General features: G+C 39.5%; 1 protein-coding gene across 16 annotated transcripts in view; it reads left to right on the forward strand.

The window, feature by feature from the left end:
- Positions 1–20,482, forward strand: part of ULK4 (unc-51 like kinase 4) — a 727,378-nt gene that overhangs the window by 497,757 nt on the left and 209,139 nt on the right. For 11 of the 16 annotated variants that reach the window (XM_054550402.2, XM_054550405.2, XM_054550406.2 and 8 more), the window contains 2 exon segments: positions 8,365–8,531; positions 16,024–16,122. In XM_054550402.2, coding sequence (XP_054406377.2) covers positions 8,365–8,531; positions 16,024–16,122 — 266 coding nt within the window. 16 annotated transcript variants of the gene reach the window in all.

Genomic DNA, 20,482 nt, shown 5'->3' on the forward strand with positions numbered 1-20,482 from the left:
TTTGTGAATACTTGTGAAGACATGTCAAGACTTGTCCTCATATATAATCTATCCTGAAGAATGTTCCATGTGTGCTTGAGAAGATTGTATATTTTGTTGCTGTTAGGTGGAATGTTCTGCATATGTCTGTTAGTTCATTGGTCTAAAGTGTTGTTCAAGACCAGTGTTTTCTTACTAATTTCTGTCTGGATGATTTTTCCATTGCTATAAGTGGGATAAGTCCCATACTATTCTTGTATTGCAGTCTGTCTCTCCATTTAGATCCTTCAGTATTTGCTTTATATAATTTTGGTGCTCTGATGTTGGGTGCATATATATTTACAGTTGTTATATCCTCTTGTTGAACTGACCCTTTTATCATTATATAACATCTTTGTTGCTTTCTGTAGTTTTGGTTTAAAGTCTGTTTTGTTTTATATAAATAGAAGTATCCCTGCCCTCTTTTGGTTTCCCTTTGCATGGAATATCTTTTTCCATTCCTTCACTTTCAGTTTGTGTGTGTCCTTAAAAATGAGGTGAGTATCTTGTAAGCGGCTTATAGTTGGGTCTAGTTTTGTGGTTTTTTTGTTTTGTTGTTTGTTTAATTCATTCAATTACTCTATGTCTTTTTGTTGGAGAATTTAATCTGTTTACATTCAAGGTAATTATCAATAGGTAAGGACTTCTGTCATTTTATTATCATGATTTCCTGATTCTTTGTAATTCTTGTGTTCTTGCATTGGTGTTTTTGCAGTTTGATGGTTTTCTATAGTGATATGCTTTGAATCTTTTCTATTTTTGTTTTGTGTGTCTACTATACATTTTTATTTTGTGATTACCATGAGACTTACATAGAACATCTTATAACAGTCTGTTTCAAGCCGCTAACTTCTTAACTTTGCATACAGCTTTACAATTTTACTGCCCTTCATTTTATGTTTTTGATATCAGAATTTACATCATTTTGTAATATGCATTTATTAACAGTTTATTTTAGCTATAGTCATTATTATTAGTTTTTTCCTTGGAACCCTCATACTAGGAGTAAAACCACTTTACATGCCACAATTAGAGTTCTAAGGTATCCTGAATATGGCTTTGTATTACTTATACCATTGAGTTTTGTGATTTTGTGTGTTTTATGTTATTAATGGTTTTTTGTTTAACTTAAAGTACTCTCTTTAGCCAGGCATGTAAGGCAGGCCTAGTGGTGATGAATTCTGTTAGCATTTGTTTGTCTGGGAAAGTTTTTCTTTTTCATTTTGGAAAGACAATTTTGTTGGGTAAAGTATTCTTGTTTGGCAGCGTTTTTTCCTTCAGCCCTTTGAATAAATCATCCCACTCTCTTGCCCTGCAGGAATTCTGTTAAGAAATCTACTGACATTGTATTGGGACTCCCTTGGATGCAATGTGTTTCTTGTTGCTCTCAGCATATTAGCATATTTTCTTCATCTTTGATTTTTCATAATTTGATTATGTGTCCTGGTGAACTCTTCTTTTGGTTTACTTTGATTGGAGACCTCTGTGCTTCCTCTACCTGAATGTTGGCATCTATCCCTAAATTAAAAGAAGTTTTCAGCCATTAGTTCCTTTAAAAATACTTTGTTTTTTTTTTCTTTTTTATTTCTTCTTGAATTCCTCTTATGCCTAGGTTAGGTCTCTTAATGGTATTCCATAATCCTTGTAGGCTTTTGTCACTCTTATTTATTTATTTATTTATTTATCTATTTGCAGCTCTGATTGGATAATTTCAGATGTTCTATCTTTGAGTTCATTGATTCTTCAGTGTGAGGGAGCCTGATGTTGAAGCTTCCTGTTTGCATTTTTCAGTTCAGTATTGTCTCTAGTATTTCTGTTTATAAAATTTGATCCTTTCTTTAGGGTGTATTGTTGGAGCTTTCTTAGTTTCTTTTGGAGATATCATGATTTCCTGATTCTTTGTAATTCTTGTGTTCTTGCATTGGTGTTTGTGCAGTTGAGGAGATAGCCATCTTTTAGGCTTTTAAGTTTTTTTTTTTGGCAGGGGTAGACCTTCACTCTTTCATTTAGCTTTTATTGTAGATGGGCCAGCTTTAATGGCTTGGGCAGGCAGAGCTTGCTTTGGGCTCTCTAGATGGCTGGGCTGCTGCCTTTGCTCTCAATTTTGATGAGGCAGCTGGCTGGGCTCTTCTATCCAGTGAGACCACTGGTTGATCTCCAGAAATACAGTTGGCCCATCATTGGGCTGGGCCACAGGAGTATATTCTTTGGCCAGATAGTTTTACTATTTTAGTTCAGTAGTTGAACAGGGTTGCAGGAGGGGCTGTGATCAGGATGCTAATTGGAATGGCTGGGAGCAGCTGCTATGCTCATTAGAAATGCACAGTTGAGGTTTGTCTCTCTGTCTAGGCAGGCTCTTGAGGTGAGCTTTGAAGCTTGACTGAGTGCTGTTTAAACTCCTGGGTGTGATAAATAGAGCCTCTGCTCTTTGTGGAAATTTGCTGTGATGATTGTCTCACTCCCTGGATGTGAGGCTTTGGGGCTAGGTATGAGGCTGGTCCTGGGGGCTGACTGTGTAGGGATTTAAGCTAGGTAGAACTTTTGATCACTTCTGGAGTGACTAGCTCAGCTTTTCAAGTTGGATGGGCTATTAGCTGGTACCACTGATTGGGCACTGCTGCTGACAGGTACACAAAGCTAACACCATATCTATGTCCTGGTTGCTTTCTACTACACCTTCTTTCTTTGTTTCTGCCTAATCCCAGTTGGTCTAGTGGTACCATTTTCCCCTGTGTTCCCCATGATGTAAGATAGGAGTGGGCTTTCTGGAAAGTGCCACAGGATGTTAGAGAAGATGGTTGTCCACCTCTGGTTCTCTTTTCCCTCTGTAGAAACCCCAGTTCCTGGAGAATCCTCTCTTTGTGGCACTATGCTAACCTCTGGGAGGAGGAAAGGTAGTATAGTCAAAATAAAACCGTTTGTCTTACCCTTTTCATGTGGAAAAGTTCCATAAGCCACACAGGTGACTCAGGCTTATTCCCAATTTTGGAGGATTTCACCAGAGTGTTCATATCTGTGGATAGTTGCTGATAGAACTTTCTGTGGAACGTGCGGAAACCTAAGACCTCCTATTCTTCTATTTTTGCCGACATCCAACTAGACATTCTTGGCATCCATTTTCTTTTTAATTCTAGTTATTCCTTGATATCCATTACTTTACATTGTCGTGATTCCTACTATATTATATTAGCACCTTTGCCTTCATTTCCTCTGTAAATCCTTGCCCCTGTTTGGGACTTACTCAGCCCTCAGTCTTTGATTCTGTTTCTCTCTAAATTTGACTGTCCTTTGGGAAATTTTCTGTTCTCTCTGACCATCTTTTGCTTCTTTTTGTTGTTGTTGTCTTTTAGTTTTAACTGTTCCCTAGTTTTTAGGGCTTAATCTCCCTTGAATATTGGCACTTAGAATGCTCCTTTGTTATATCAAACTCAGCATATCTTAAAAGTTAACTTAAAATTACCTAGAAACTAACTTCCGCATTTCTTCCAGTGAGAGTATAGTGCCAGGAAAAGAGCAAGTGCTCAGTAAATTCTCCTATTAACCCAGTGAAGACAGCACATACTGCTTCATTTATCTTCCTTAAGCATTTCCCTAGTTTGTCCCAACCTGTTTTTTCTTAACCCTGCATTTTTAAATTTAAGTATATTTTATATGCAGTAAAATGTACAAATCTTATATTTAGTTTTGAAAAATGCATGCACTGCTATAACCAACACCCCATCAAAGTATAGAACATTTCTATCACCCTAGAAAGTTCCATCTTCCCCTCTCCTAGAAATAACTTCTGTTCTGACCCCAATCAATAGAGACAGGTTTTCTTTAGAACATTAAATAAATGTGTTCTTGCAACTTATTTCATAGAATTCTTTAATTTTTGCAATCTGTCTCTCAGCATTTTTTTTTTGAGATTCATCTATGTTCTTGTAAAGTTCAGTGTTTGATATTTTTAGTTGCTAAGTGATATTCCACTATATGATTATATCTTAATTTGTTTAGTCTCCTGTTGATGGACACTTGGGCTATTTCTAGTTTGGGGCTTTTCTGGTTTGTTTGTGACAGAGTAGTGCTCTGTCACCCAGGCTGGAGTGCAGTGGCACAATCTTAGCTCACTACAACTTCTGCCTCCTGGGTTCAAACGATTCTCCTACCTCAGCCTCCTGAGTCGCTGGGATTATAGGTGTGTGCCACCATGCCCAGCTAATTTTTTGTACTTTTAGTAGAGATGGGTTTTCACCGTGTTGGTCAGGCTGGTCTCGAATTCCTGCCTCAAGTGATCTGCCCACCTCGGCCTCCCAAAGTGCTGGAATTACAGGTGTGAGCCACGGTGCCTGGCCATAGTTTGGAACTATTTTGAATAAAGCTCTAATTAATCTTTATGTGGACATATGTGTTCATTTTACTTGGATAAATACCTTGGAGTAAGATTTCTGGATAATATGGTAAATGTATATTTAGATTTATTTAAAAATGCCAACTGTTTTTCATCAGTAATATATGTGAGTCCTGGTTGCTGCACATCATTACTAACATTTTGTGTTAGTTTTTTAGATTATAATTATTTATATGTATGTGTGGTGATATCCCATTGTGATTTTAATCTGCGTTTCCCTGATGATAGTGATATTGAACACTTTTCATATACTTATTGACTGTTACACCTTTTGTGAACTGGCTATTCACATATTTTACCCATTTTTAAAAATTGTATTATTTGTACTTTTATTATCAAGTTGTGGGAATTGTTTGTATATTCTGGATACAGGTTTTTGGACACACACATACACATATACACACACATATATACACACATACATATATACATGTAGAAAAAGAGAGAGAAGAATGTTTTCTCCTATTCTTTGGCTTCCTTATTTATTATTTTTTTAGTAGTATCTTTTGATTTGCAAAAGCTTTAATTTTTAATGAAGTCTAATTTATCCAATTTTTAAAGACCAGGTATTTTGGGATCCTAAGAAATCTTGCCTACCTAGCTGCAAAATCTTCTCTTACATTTTCTCCTAGAACCTTTATAATTTTAGCTTGTATGTTTAGATCTATCATTCATCTGAAATTAGTGTTTGTATATTGTGAGGTAATGGTCAAGGATCTCTCTTTTCCCCCTATTTGGATACTCAGTTTTTCCTTACCCTTTTGTTGAAAAGGATTTTTTTCTGAAGAATTCCTGACTGTATAATTGTGGGTCTGTTTCTGGACTCTGGCATTAGAAATATCTGCATGAACTCATTTTTCTTAAAGAGATAGATACTTAACTATCTCTGTTTACTGAATCAGTGACTCAGTAGCAATGAACACCCCGAGTGCTCAGACCATGGTCTCTAAGTACAAATTCTCATTGAACGAAACCAGGGCTCCTTGGAGAAGTGTCTAATGCCCAGTCAGAAGCAGGAATTCTATAATATGAACTCAGGGCACATTATTTATAGCAGAAGCAAGGATACTTTCAAGGAGCTCTTAGTGGCCAAAGATAGAACATATTGAGCATACAAATGAATAGTGATTGAAATCAATTGAAACCCATAAATATATTATTTAAAAATGCATCATGTTCACAATGATGCTACAAAATGAACGCATTAGTAACTTTTGGTAGTTTCTATCTTCCTCTACCCTTCCCACTTCACACCTTGGTTATCTTTGGTAGTTGCTAGCACTCCAAAATCATTGTTCTGAAACTGGTAAATGACAGGAAAGAATAAACATTTATCTTGCTTTTCCTTTTCCAAATAACAACCCTTGAATCCATGGATCAATTTTAACATAACTAAGACAAATGGTATGTCTTTCCAGATAAGATGCAACAGGAAATCCAAAGAACCCAGCCCCAGGTATTATTGCCAAAGGAATTGAACCTGAATTAAATCAAGTCTGTAGGTGCAATTACCAATTTACAGGGCATGTAGGGATATAGGAACAGTTCTATGAGAAAATCTACAAGAAAACTGTTCTAATTTATCCAACAAATAAGTGGCATAAAAAATTGTAAGTAGAGGAAGGACTATTAGAAATTAAAGGAGACTTAAGGTCCATGACCAAATGGAATTTGTGGAGCTGCTTTGCATCCTGATTCATACAAACTAATTGTAAAAAGATAGTTTTGAGACAGTTGAGGAGTATATAAAAATACATTAATTTTTAAAAGTGGCAATGGTATTGTAGTTAAAAACGAGTCTTCATCTGTTATACAGAAGTATTTACAGGAGAAATAAGATGTTTTCTGGTATTAGCTTTAAAATGCTTTTGAAAAGACAGGTAAAATAGACACAGTATTGATATTGTTGAAAAGGGTAATGAAGGTACATTTTGCTGAACTGTCTCATGACTTTGTTTTCATAATAAAAAAATTAAACATGAAAAACATGCATTTTGACCCTGAAGTGAAAGTTCTGGCTATGAAGAACACTGAAAATATGGCTTAGATCAGCTTCTTAAAATCATATTAATGGGTTTTGCTGGCGTTATCACTGTTGTGAAGAAATATTTTAATCTCATACTTCATTTCTAATCTTATCTGAGAACCTTCCCTTGGGAGCTGGTGACTTCAGTGTGTAAAATCAGAGCTTGGCATTTGTTGTCTGTTTTTTACACAGTAGACGAAATACTTTCTGTCCCAGCAGGGATTTGATTGCATTCATTCTTTGCACTCCTTGAAGACTGAATGAAGTTCAACAAGAACATTGATGCCCACTAACTGTTTACGCTGAAGTAAGCAGTATGTAGATGGGTGCTCTGGGACCCACCTCTGCCTCCTAAAGAACCGTATCCTTCTTTGCTGCTCACAGAACTGGACTCCACCAGTACTTACCCCTTTTACCTTTGACCATCTGTGTGACATGTCACAAAGTCATCAGGAACCCCCAAATGAAAAACCTGTTCTCTTGCAGCGTATGTTTACCAAATACTATGTTTTCAAGCCCTTCTATCTACAGCTCACAGATGCCAAGTGCTGATTCATTATCTGTACATGGGTGATGCGTTGTAACTCTAAGGAGAATGCCTGGTGGTGTAATGCACATGCTGTAATAATTGCTTTTCTGCAGTATGTATCATTGATGATATGGGTTATCAGACCTTATCATTTGATAAGGACATTTTGACAGTAATTCATTCTACTTTCAAGCATGTTTATTTTCAGCCTTGAAACTCAATTTTGTTTTTGTTTTTATAAGCATCTTGGCAGTTGTGTGAGACTTATGCCTTTTTTTGCCACAGGAGGTATAACTTTGATGCGTCTGTCATTCTGTGTCACTGCCTTTAGTGACAAAATTAGTTCACTTTTGTAATCTGATAATTTTGTGATAATTTTGCATTTGTCAGTAAGACTGGATTGTTTTGCTGGAAGTGACAAGGTGCACTGTATAGAAGAGATGCCAAAACTTACATGGCTGTGCTTAGCTGAGTTTCCATTCAGTGGATGATCTGGAGTAGGGACAAATAGATTGCAGGTCCAGTAAAATATAGCTTTTAATACACATCAGACTTCCTTGCCATGCTTTTCCCCCATCTGCATGTGTAAAATATTTATCTTTGAAAATTCACCTTTTTTTTTTTTTTTTTAGAACATCTGAATTTATGCTCTACTGATTCCAAAGTTCTCATTCATCATTTAGGTTTATAACATTATTTCATGTTGTAATTTCACTTTTGTTGTATTTCAGTTCAAAGGGTAACACTATATAATAGGATAAAAATGTCAATTTAATGTAAACAGTAACACCCCCAAAATGTGAAAATGTATTTATTGTAACAGACTATATCAAACTAAACATCAGTAAAGACCAGCCACACTGTTAATATGAGGTTTGCAGAGACAAAGGGATGGCACCTGGTAATTTCTAAATTTCAAATTTCTTATAATTTATCTGACATTTTTGGACTGCGTTGTTGAAACCACCCAGTTGCTAGATAGAGCAGACCACTGGGTTCACTGTGGCCCTTGATCATGCACTAAAGAAAACTGCCTTCAAACAAGAATCTGGGGGGACAGTTGTTTTCCTTCAGTTCCAGGGAGTCCTCAGACCCGGTGAAGCCTGCCCATGTAGGATGGTGTTTCTCAAGCTGTGGTTTGGAACCTTTGCATCAAAATCACTTGGGGAACTTCTTTAACAAGTATTTTACTAAGCCCCATCCCTGACTCCTTAGCAGACTCTCTGGGAGTGAGGCCTGGAAACCTGCATTTTAAACAACTTTCCTCAGTGAATCTGAGTATAGTTTAAGTATTGCTTAGGGTTTATGCAACATAGAGCCAGAATGCCTCTCTTTTTGGTTCATATGACACATTTGTGTACTTAATGATGAGGTTTTTTTCTTTTCCTTTTTCACCCTCAGGACTTGTCAGTCACATCTGTAACCTGCTCACTGAAACTGCCACACTGTGCTTGGATGTGGACAATAAAAACAACAATGAGATGGCAGCTGCACTGCTCTTTTCCCTGCTTGATATTTTGCACAGCATGCTGACCTATACCTCCGGTATTGTACGGCTGGCTTTGCAGGTAGAGGATCTGTTTCCTGTGTCTTGAGCAGCCCTACTCCATTTCATGCTTCCCTTTCATTCTCTTCTTTCTTATCTTCCTCTATTGTGTCTTTACTTATTTAAAAGAATGTATAATTCTATAGAGAGTGTCTTCTGAAGAGTCATCTTTGGGTGACCAATGTCAAGAACAGAGAATTTGATCAAAATCTTCAGGGAAGGAAGGAGAGCCTACTACTAAGCAAAGACTTAGCAAGCATTAGTTGGGAAACCACTCCTGACCAAGGAAAGCATTTGCCTTAGGCACATCCTAGGTTGGCCAAGTAGTTTGCAGCTTTTCATGTCCTGAGGTGGCTCTCCAGTTCCCCCTCAGCAGGATGGGTCAGCTTTCTAGGAATAATGGATTGAGGGTTTGTGTACATACACATGCATGTGTGTGTTTGTAGACACATATACATACATATGTAACTCATAAGCTCACTTGCTTTCTCTTATGACTGATACCATGGACTTGTGAGATGGTTTTGAGGAATAGAGGTATATTCAGTGGCTATGGAAAAAGCCAATGAGCCATAAACCGTAACCTGTATTTACTTAGCATCTTGCTGTAAGGCAGGAAGGAGGTGTGGTTTTATAGAGTACTTTCCTATGCCTGTTTTATTTAATGCTCTGTCTGACCAATGGAGTCAGCTGATATTTAGATCAAGTGAAAGTGACAGGGCCAAGGTGAATTTATTGTTATATTTAAAATCCTGATACAATTGCAAGAGATGTATATCAAATGGTAGCATCCAAGCTTGGATAGACGCAGAAGCTAAAGTTGAAACCAAACTGTTTTGATACCTTGCCAAAGTCACAGTAGCAGAGCCAAGAATGAATCCCTAGACCCCAGGATAGCCTCTGTTATTCATCCTTATGATAAATGATATCTTTTATCCACAGTTAAGCTGGTCAAGTATTTAGCTTGTCTAATATGATTTAATAAATCCAAGATCCCCTCAACAAATATTATTAGTTACTAAGTATTAAACCCAAACTGTAAAGCCAGTAGATTAATTAAAAAGCCATGGCCTTTGAATTACTTAGCTGCTTTTATTAGCTCATTTATAATAATTCCGAATTAACAGTAAATAATTGTTACGTATTTAAATAATCCCTAATTATGTATTTCTCCTGTCTTTTCCTCTCTGTTCTAGTAAGTCTCTTTTCAGAGAACACAGTTTCTTATTTCAGTTTCCATAGTGGTAGATTTTTGTAATTCTTTGAGATGTAGTTGATACTTACTCTTACAGGATACCTTGATGACAATCTTTAAAAGATTTTCTTGTAAATTGTAGACCAAAAAAAGGATCATGAGTTAAAAATCTTCAGAATAATAGAAAATCTTTTTTTTGACTACAAGTGATTAGGTGGATATTCAGGGATGTTTTAAAAGGAAACTCCTTCATACAAAATATTTTTGAATTTTCTATTTCCAACTTGCTAGTTTCCCAGTAGATCACTGTTTTTTATTGTTTTCATAGTCTTAAACACCACTGTACATTTTACTGCTACCGTCTTTCTAAATCATCCCTCATAATATCTGCCATGTATTGCTTTTGGCCTTGACCACTGACTTTGATCTCCATGACACCTGGTGTCAATATGAAGGAGGAGGAGTCCTTGAGGCTGAATTAGGTGAAAGAGTTGGGAAAAGAAATGGAATGTGAATCAAAGACATATCTGCCTTGAAACACTGAGCCATAAGTACTTTCCAAAACCCTAAGTCACCCCTTCCATTTGTAGACATACTTCTCACACTGGGGATTCTTCTGCACTTGAAACCTATATCTATTTCTAACAGGAGCTTCTTTAAAGTAGAAGAATTGAGAGAGGCCAGTGCTTAAAATTATAATAATGCTTAGATTCACAAAGCACTTTTCCAGGGAGGAGAGTGGTATGATGCAAGTATGTGTATGGGGGAGCAAAGGCAGGCACGTGTCAGAATCTCCATCAGAAGTTCAGTCCCTACCCACTACCTTCCCCATGATTTAAAACTGGTCCCTGTTCACCTCTGAATGTTATGTGTGAAAGATAATGGAGGCAGAGACAAAGTGCCTGAGACTCACTTGTGTGGTGGGGACATGTGGGTTGTGCAGGCTAGAATGCCTTAGATTCAAATCCCAGACACACCACTATACCACTCCCCACCTCTATAACCTCGGGCAAGTTACTGCACCTGAGTATCAGTTTCCTCATCTGGAAAGTAGATGTGGTCACCACTCTGCTGGGTGGTTGTGAGACTTCAATGGGAGAATAAAATATATATAATTATATATAGATGTAAAGTGGCATATGTATACCTGGGCCAGTGAAGGTGACCAATAAGTGGTTACTGTATCATGAACAGCAACAAGAAGAAAGGTGCTTCCTTTTTTGTTTACAGGGGGCCTCCTGTGGGCCATGACTTTCTCATTTCTACGTCCCGGTGCATGGAAGAGTGCTCAGTTCATATTTACTGACTAACTCCTAGCAGGCTTATGAGTTATTTTGTACTTATGAGCCTAGCATAGGGCTAGGCACCTGTCATTTCAGCAGGAATCAAGGGAGAAAGGGTGTTAGCTCTCAGGAAGCTTACAGTTTAATAGGGAAGACTGTCAACATACAAATAATGAAGCAAGTCTTCATCTTATTGCAAGTGTGAAAATGCAGCAATTGAAAGGTATTACATGCTGCAGAATGAATAATGAGGCAGGGGACCAAACCCAATTTTGAGATTAGGGAGGGCTTTTCTAGGGAAGACAAATATTTATTATTCTAATTCAGGTCACCTGACTTTCCAATCTGGGCCTTGTTTATCCTTTCTGAGGTAGTATGGGGAAGCTTGTTACATCATCCTCCTGATAGTAGGACCATTAAACTGCTGTTGATTTGCAGATGTGTCAGTATTGTTGAAAGACTGTAATGTGGCTACTGAGTCTTTCTTAGTCCCACATACACATAAAGGCTATGCGTGGTTGGGGGCTATTTTAGGGGGCTATCTATTTTCAGTATCTCTTATAATTATCCAACTTGATTCCTTCATGGCCTTCCCCTTGTTGGCCTTCACCATAAACTACCCTCTGCCTGGTTGTTGAATGCGGATGAGATTTTTCTGTCATAGCCCATAGTCCTGATAGTTTCTCCCTTCCTTTGAAAACTTCAGTGACATCTCATTATCTATAACTTTCTGACTCCTTGCTGAGACATTCAAAGGCTTATACAATAGAGCCCCAGGGTACCTTTCCAGCTCATCTGCCTGACCTCCATGCTGCCCATACCCCAATCAGACAGTTGCACTGCCATCTGGTAAGTGGGTGCTGTGCTTTGTCACTCCTGTGCCTTTCCTCATGAAATTTCCACATGTGAAATATCTGTACTCCATATGACTCCTAGTAGACCCCGTCCCCACCATCCAAGTGATGAAGTCAATTGTGACATTATCCTACTTCCCTCCTTAACCTAAACTTTATTTCTACCTCTATTATAGCAGTTTTCAGATTCTGCCTTAGCACAGTTATTTGGAACTTGTCATCCTTTTAGTTAAACCATGAGATCCTAGAGAATGGGGACTGAATCATATCCATCTTTGCATTGTGAATGTGCAACATGATGGTGTTTGGGGAGCACAGTAAGTGTTGAATTGAATTGATCCGAGCCACATCATTGACAGTTATGCTCCACTGTGTGCTAAAACCTGCTGGAGATATAACGACAGGAACTGGGCTGGGCATGGTGACTCATGCTTATAATTCCAGCCCTTGGGAGAGGCCCAGGTGGGCAGATCACATGCAGTCAGGAGTTCAAGACCAGCCTGGCTAACATGGTGAAATCTTGTCTCTACTAAAAATAAAATAAATAAATAAATAAATTAGCCGGGTGTGGTGGCACACACCTGTAGTCCTAGCTACTTGGGAGGCTGAAGCAGGAGAATCACTTGAACCTGGGAGGCGGAGGTTTCAGTGAACCGAGATCACACCACTGCATTCCAGCCTGGGTGACAGAGCGAGACTCCATCTCAAAAAATAAAAATAAAGGCTGGGCACGGTGGCTGACACCTGTAATCCCAGCACTTTGGGAGGCTGAGGCAGGCAGATCATGAGGTCCGGAGTTTGAGAGCAGCCTGGCCAACATGGTGAAACCCCGTCTCTATTAAAAATACAGAAATTAGCCAGTCATGCTGGCGGGGGCCCGTAGTCCCAGCCACTTGGGAGGCTGAGGCAGGAGAATTGCTTGAACCCAGGAGGTAGAGGTTGCAGTAAGCCGAGATCATGCCACTGCACTCCAGCGTGGATGAAAGAGAGAGACTGCATCTCAAAAAAATAAGACAGGAACTACTTGAGGAAGTAACTGTCTCTTGTTCTTTATAGATGCCTTACTTCTGTGTATATTTAGCAGACCTCTGTTGATTACCTACTTCTGTGTGTTAGATTTGTGTAGCAATGCTAGATGTAAGAGAATTGTATTATACCTGGCCTTTTTTTTTTTTTTTAATACTAAGAAGCTGTATTCTGTTATCTCACTTTAGGTAATGCTGTATTGCTATTTAATGTTAAATATGGCCCAGAAATTGACAGGCCGCCCGCCTTGGCCTCCCAACATGCTGGAATTACAAGCATGAGCCACCACGCCCAGCTCAGTTCCTGTCTTATATCTCCAGCAGGTTTTAGCACACACTGGAGCATAACTGTCAATGGTGTGGCTCGGATCAATTCAACACTTACTGTGCTCTCCAGACACCGTCATGTTGCATGTTCGCAATGTAAAGATGAATATGATTCAGTCCCCATCCTCTAGGATCTCATGGTTTAACTAAAAGGATGACAAGTTCCAAAGGAATGTCAACTTCTTTAGTTTGATATGTTTAAGGCTACTAAATGTGTATTTCTACCTAAAGTTCTTCTTTGAAATCAATATTCATATACCTAGCAGCTGCTCAATATGACCTCTAGAATGCCCCATAGACCAAAGCTGAACTCAAGATCTACCTCCCAAATCCATTTCCCTGCCAGCAAGCCCTGCCCCACTCACCCTGCCATGCAAACCAGAAACCTGGGAGGCATTCTTAAAATTTTCCTCTTTTTTTATGTCCCACATCTAATCTGTCACCAAATCATGTAGATTTCACCATAAACATCTAACACATCCAATTTCCTCTCTCAAACCCTGCTGCTATCACCCTAGCCCAGGCTAGCATCCTCTCTCGCCTGGGCTATAACAGCTAGGGGATTGCTAGGAGTGGGGTGAGTTCACACACAGCAATGACAAAAGGGAGTGGTTCTGGAAAGGGGTCAGTGGGACCAGAAACAAAGTCAGAGGACCTGGATGGAGCAGACAGTCATGATGTTGTGTCAGGGACACGGGCCCTGTACAAGATGCACACAAAGGATGGCAAATCCAGGAGTTAGGAGGCTGACATGAGGGAGTCTGATGTTGGGGAATTGGAGAGAGGCTGAGAGGCAAGGCAGGCCTGGGCCTTTGCATTTGATTCTGGGGGCTTCAGTGTTTATTGCTGCATCCAGGCAGGTGTCCTTTTGTTGCACAGAGCTTCCTTTGTGGGTCAGTACTTTTGTGGGGAGAGTGGAATTTCTAATGTCTTTCTTTTGTACCACCTCTCTGTTGTGCAAAGCTGTAGCCTTCTCTTTCTTCTGGAACTCTTGGCAACTTTGCAAGGAGGTGGCCACATGAATATGGTAGGCTGGGTCGATGTTTCTTGGCGACTATGACGTATGACTATGTAGATCTTGGAGGATCTGGAGGACCATGGGACATCCTGGTGGAAAAAGTCCTACAGTGTTGCTTGTGCTGTGGCCCCATTCGCTTGCTTGTGTGTGTTTGGAAAGGAGGCACCATACCCCTCACTGCTGCCTCATTGCTGATTTGCAAGACTGCCTTATCTCTCCCAGGAGGAAATCAATCTGCTCTAAGGGATAATGTGGTAATGTGGAAGGCTAATATTCCATGGCAGATAATGTTTCAGAGGGCAAGGGATCAACGGCCAAGATTCAGAAAGGTTCAGACCTCTTGTATAGTGCTGCACATTTGTTTCCTGAAAGGAAATTCTGCGTTTCCTATAAAGTCAGTCAGGGAAGTGAGAGGGAAGCTCCAAGCTAATGATGACCCTTGTTCTCCTTATCTGTTGAGATGTGCAAGTTGTTAAAAGACAGGTGTCCGATTTTCAGTCAAGTTCTTCTGAACCAAAGAAAACAGGCAACTGAAATTCTGTCCATAGGCCAGAAGTGCAGAAGGAAACTAGGCATTTATGAGAAGGATCCTGGAGTCCAGGTTAATGACTCAAGGCAGGGCAGCCTGTGGCCTGCTCTGTTGGCTCTGGCAAAGGTCATTATTGAAAAGTGGTTTTGTTTCTTCTGAGTAAACGTAAAAACAGAGAGGAAGAGCGTCTACATATTATAGCAAATGCAAAAAATAATCTGTACCATTTTTCAATATAAAATTATTCATCTCTATGATAGAAGTCTCCTTTGGAATTAGACTATTCTATAAAACCCCTGCGAGAAGACACACAATGTAAAAACCACTCACTCATTTATTTTCATTGCCATTTAAGTCTGAACATTCATAGGAATATAGACCTGTATTTGAAGCCTATTCATGCAGTGATATGTTGGACAAATATTTTAGATGGTATTTGAGCATATTTATGTATATAGAGAAGGAAAGCATAGCAGAATGCTCTTGGTGTGTATCATGTGCATAAATATGCTCAGAGGAGATTAGCATTTGTGACTTGGAGTCAGCCTGGGTTTGGTCCTCTGGCTTTGTCACTCCTTATCTGTGAGATGTTAGACAAACTACCCAGCTTCTCTAAAGTTCAGTTTTCTTCAGCACCTAGTCTCAGGATGCTTAAGATAAAGCACTTTTGGCTGGGTGCGGTGCCTCACATCTGTAATGCCAGCATTTTGGGAGGCTGTGATGGGTGGATCAGGTGAGGTCAGGAGTTAGAGACCTGCCTGGCCAACATGGCAAAACCTGGTCTCTACTAAAAATACAAAAACTAGCGAGGCGTGGTGGCAAGAGCCTGTAATCTTAGCTACTCAGGAGGCTGAGTCAGGAGAATCGCTTGAACCCAGGAGGCAGAGGTTGCAGTGAGCCAAGATTGTGCCACTGCACGACAGCCTGGGTGACAGAGCGAGACTCCAACTCAAAAAGAAAAAAAAGATTAAGCGCTTCCTCACTGCAATATATGGGACATCACCATTATTCCTCCAGCAGCAAGCTTTGTAATTGCTTTATCTATGTGCTATCCAGGTCAGCTTCTGTAGCCTGAGCTGGCGGCAGAGGCAATATCTACACTCCTTGTTGTGTCATAACAAAGCATAGTATCTCTTCTGGGGCCTCCATCTATTCCGTCCTTGGAAACCGAGGTAGAATGCTTCCTCAGCCCCTTGTGTCTGCCAGATGGAGTGCTCCTGTTTCCTTTGGCCAAGCTGACTAATCACCAAGACCGTCTTTCATTTCTCTTCTCCCTGTTCCAGACCCAGAAGTCTGGCTCAGGAGAGGACATTCAGGCTGCAGAAGACCTGCTGCTGCTCAACAGACCTCTGACAGACCTGATTAGCCTGCTCATTCCACTGGTAAGAGCTCACCTGTATGTCTTTTGGAGCATTACTGAAGTTGAAGTTATTTTATTTGAATTTCATGATCTCTTGAGTTTCTATGTTATTTTTTTTCCCTTCAAAACTAGAGCCAAAAGAACTTTCAGAAGATTATTTGGCCTGGAAAACTAAATCTCTACTTTATTTTAAAACCAGGTGGCTTATTCATTTAAATAGATATTTAGGTAAGGCAAAATCTCAACTCTAATTACTTTCTTAACAAATGTGAGGTTAAAAATTCAACAAATGAATTCTAAGAGGAAAGAAGAAATTGCTATGGGAATCAATTTCTTTTCAAAAAGATATTTTAGAGTTTGACTTGGCATGCAGGACTCCCCCAGAAATGCAAAAGCACAGACACAGACCTAGGGCACACCCCCTCAATCTCAATAGAAATGGAATGAAATAAGCAAAATTAAATAAAAACAGGTAAGACTATACAAGACCATTGAATATACAAAAAGAGCTCAACAGAAGTTCAGAGTTTGGATGTATTAAACAGTTTTAGCCTAGCACTTTGGGAAACCAAGGTGAGTGGATCATTTGAGTCAGGTGTTCGAGACCAGTCTGACCAGTATGGTGAAACCCCGTCTCTACTACTAAAATACAAAAAAAAATTAGCCAGGCATGGTGGTGTGCACCTGTAATTCCAGCTACTCGGGAAGCTGAGTCAGGAGAATCACCTGAACCCAGGAGGCAGAGGTTGCAGTGAGCCAAGATCGTGCCACTTCACTCCAGCCTGGGTGAAAAAGCGAGACTCCATCTGAAAAAATAAAAAATTAAAAAAACTGTTTTAAACATATAATTTCACTGCCTACAAAACTTCCCAGTCTTTTAAAATCAAATTATTGTTCCTAATTAATTTTAACTTTATATTTTTGCCAGTTAATTCTATCATCTTTTTTTTTCTTTTCTTTGAGATGAAGTCTCGCTCTCTTGCCCAGGCTGGAGTGAGGTGGCATGATCTCAGCTCACTGCAGCCACCGCCTACCAGGTTCAAGCAATTTTCCTGCCTCAGCCTCCCAAGTAGCTGGGATTACAGGTGCCCACCACCACGCCCAGCTAATTTTTGCATTTTTATTAGAGGCGGGCTTTCACCATGTTGTCCAGGCCAGTCTCAAATTCCTGGCTTCAAGTGATCTGCCCGCCTCGGCCTCCCAAATTGCTGGGAATACAGGTGTGAGCCACCACGCCCGGCCTAATTTTATCATCTTTCTAGTTAAGAACATCTAGTTGCCCTTTCTTAAATGGAATTTTTCTTTTTTATTATTTTTTTATTATACTTTAAGTTCTAGGGTACATGTGCACAACGTGCAGGTTTGTTACATATGTATATATGTGCCATGTTGGTGTGCTGCACCCATTAACTCATCATTTACATTAGGTATATCTCCTAATGCTATTCCTCCCTGCTCCCTCCACCCCACGACAGGCCCCAGTGTGTGATGTTCCCCTTCCTGTGTCCATGTGTTCTCATTGTTCAATTCCCACCTATGAGTGAGAATATGCGGTGTTTGGTTTTTTGTCCCTGTGATAGTTTGCTGAGAATGATGGTTTCCAGCTTCATCCATGTCCCTACAAAGGACATGAACTCATCCTTTTTTATGGCTGCATAGTATTCCTTAAATGGGATTTTTTTTTTTTTCCCTATGATATCCATGTTCCATGGAATTATAAGTTAGAAATTACATGGAAGATGAAATATAAGAAATAAAGTGAACAATAACAATAATAACGCAAGACAGTATTGCATGCAGAGTTCATGGGCATGGGCTCAACTTAGCTCTGCCACTTACCAGCTGTGTGACTTTGGACAAATATTAACTAACAATATTTGTTACTTAATTTATTGATGCCACAGTTTCTTCATCTGTAAAATGAAGTTAGTAATGCTAATGAGATCATAAAGTTATTTTGAGGATTAAATGAACAGTACCTGGCATATAGTATGTGCTCAACAAATATAGCTATATAAAAATTGATACAGGCCAGGTGTGGTGGCTCATGCCTGTAATCTTGGCACTTTGGGAGGTTGAGATGGGAGAATCGACCTCATAGTATATGTATATTCTTTGGTCTTTTGTATATTCAATGGCCTTTGAGACTAGCCTAGGCAACATAGCAGGACTCCATCTCTACAAAAATGTTTAAAATTTGGCCAGGTGTGGTGGTGCACACCTATAGTTCTAGCTACTTGGGAGGCTGAGGCTTGAGGATTGCTTGAGCCCAGGAGTGTGAGGCGGCAGCCAGCAATGATGATACCACTGCACTCTAGCCTGGGCAAAAGAGTGAAAGAGTGAGACCCTGTCTCAAAAAAAAAACCAAAAAACAAAAAAACACAATTTCACCACTGTTAACCAGTGCTGACAATGAGCTAGATTTTATTAGTGCTTTACCTTTGATCTTATTTAGCCCTTCTTTCCTTATGACATAGGCCCATCCTTACCTTCCACATAAGTACCCCAAAGCTTACAAAGGATAAAAGTACAAGAGAGCTCAGTGTCTGAACTGAGTCTACATTTTCCCTACCACCATTCTCCTTGGCCTCTGGATTAACTGCAAACACGTTAAACTCTTAACTTCATTCCATGTTTGGGAATAGTCTCACTGAAATACAGTGTTTTGATTCGAAAGCCATTCTGTTTTGTCTGTTTTTAAGTTTTGGAGGTCTTCATGAATGGAAGATATTCTTAGCTCAAACATGGAGTCATTTCCAGATGCATTTTTCATAGTTTAAGATGTTCTGAACGGAGGCTACTTTTTGCCTTTCCATCCTAAGGATGATAGCCTTTTTGTCCATTTATGACAAATACATAAATGGACAAAAATGCTTGTAGATGTCACAAAGCATTTTTGTTTAGGAAGCACAAAACATTTTACACTTCTGTTTTATGTAGTTATATCTAATTACTTAGCAGAGTTAATTAGGAAATAGAAATGATTATGTCTTCCAAATGTGAGGAACACCAACACAGAGTGGCTCTGATAAACCTGGGTTTGCTTACACTCCTTGTAAGAGCTGCCCTGATTACACTGTTTAGTTGCTGGGTTTGAGTGATTGGATTTAACTCTCAGTGGAAAGAGAGTAGATACTCCGTCTCCTCTCCTGGAGGAATCTGCTTCTTTCAGAATTGTTTGTTGAACAGGCGTCTATTCCAGATAATCTAATCTAACAACCCAAATACTGTAGGCCCTAATGAAAAATCCCTGGATGGAGCAGTAGATGAAACTTGAAATGCAGACTTAATTCTCTAAGCACTTAATTCCCTGGAGTGGCCTAGGTGCTGCCCAGGGAGCTTTCTGGAGGTTCTGACATAGATGAACAGCAGAGAACCAGGAACTTGGAGCAGATAGATGGCTCTCTGTAGGCCACAGAGGTCTGTTAAATACGGCAGTATGCATCTACCAAGTTCAAAATCAGAAGATTCCCCAGAAGGCTGACTTTAGGAATTCCAGTAATCAGGGAGGAAGGTGAGTATAGAACATAAAATGTGAAATGGAGGTTTCTGTTGGTATTTGAGGATTTTGCTGGTATTTGAGGATTTTGCATTTAAATATTTATTAGCATGCTTTATGTATTCTTCTCTCACTATTCTTTTTCTGTTTTTTTATAAAATTTAAACACAAGAGGGTACCACCTTGGGCTCTAAATTTAGGCTGACACCTTCCGTTTTTGATTCCGTGATATGACATTGAATCACATAAAATTGCCAATATCTGACCATTTGGGGCCTACAAAAGTAGCAGTTTCATTTGGTTCAACCTTATATTAGGAATATGACAATTTATTAGTCTGTACTACCAATAGTTCCTGAAATTCATATAGCACTTTTTTTGTACATGGTACTATCCCCCAATTACTTGAATTGCAATATCATATGATTCTGGCCAGAGGTTGCCAGGAGCTGTGGATTTTGAGTCAGAAATCCAAGACTGAATGTCTGGCTCTGCTGCTGCCCAGCTGTGTGAACTTGGATGGGGCACTCTTTGTCTCTGAGCCTGAGGATTAAATGAGATGATACCTGGGAGAAATGATCAAGTGTCATTTCTCGAAAATTTCCCCTTTGAGCACATATTATGTCTGATTTTTAGCCTTATCCTCTGCTTGCTATGATTTGTTGGAATAGTCCCTCCTGCCCTCATAAAGTGCTCCTTTTGTCTCTCTCACCCAGCCAACCTCCGATGCTACCCCTCTGCTCAGTTTAGGATTCTTTACAAGACGATTCTTGGAACGTTCTTTATAAACATCCTCCCCTGTGTTTGTAAGTCCCTCCCAAAGGCCCCCTCTTGTTCCCTGCTTTTTTCCAGATGTCTTCTGGTTTCTTACCTTGAATATTTA

This window comes from Pongo abelii, chromosome 2 (assembly GCF_028885655.2).
Source record: "Pongo abelii isolate AG06213 chromosome 2, NHGRI_mPonAbe1-v2.0_pri, whole genome shotgun sequence".
In the NCBI taxonomy this organism is placed as follows: Eukaryota; Metazoa; Chordata; class Mammalia; order Primates; family Hominidae; genus Pongo; species Pongo abelii.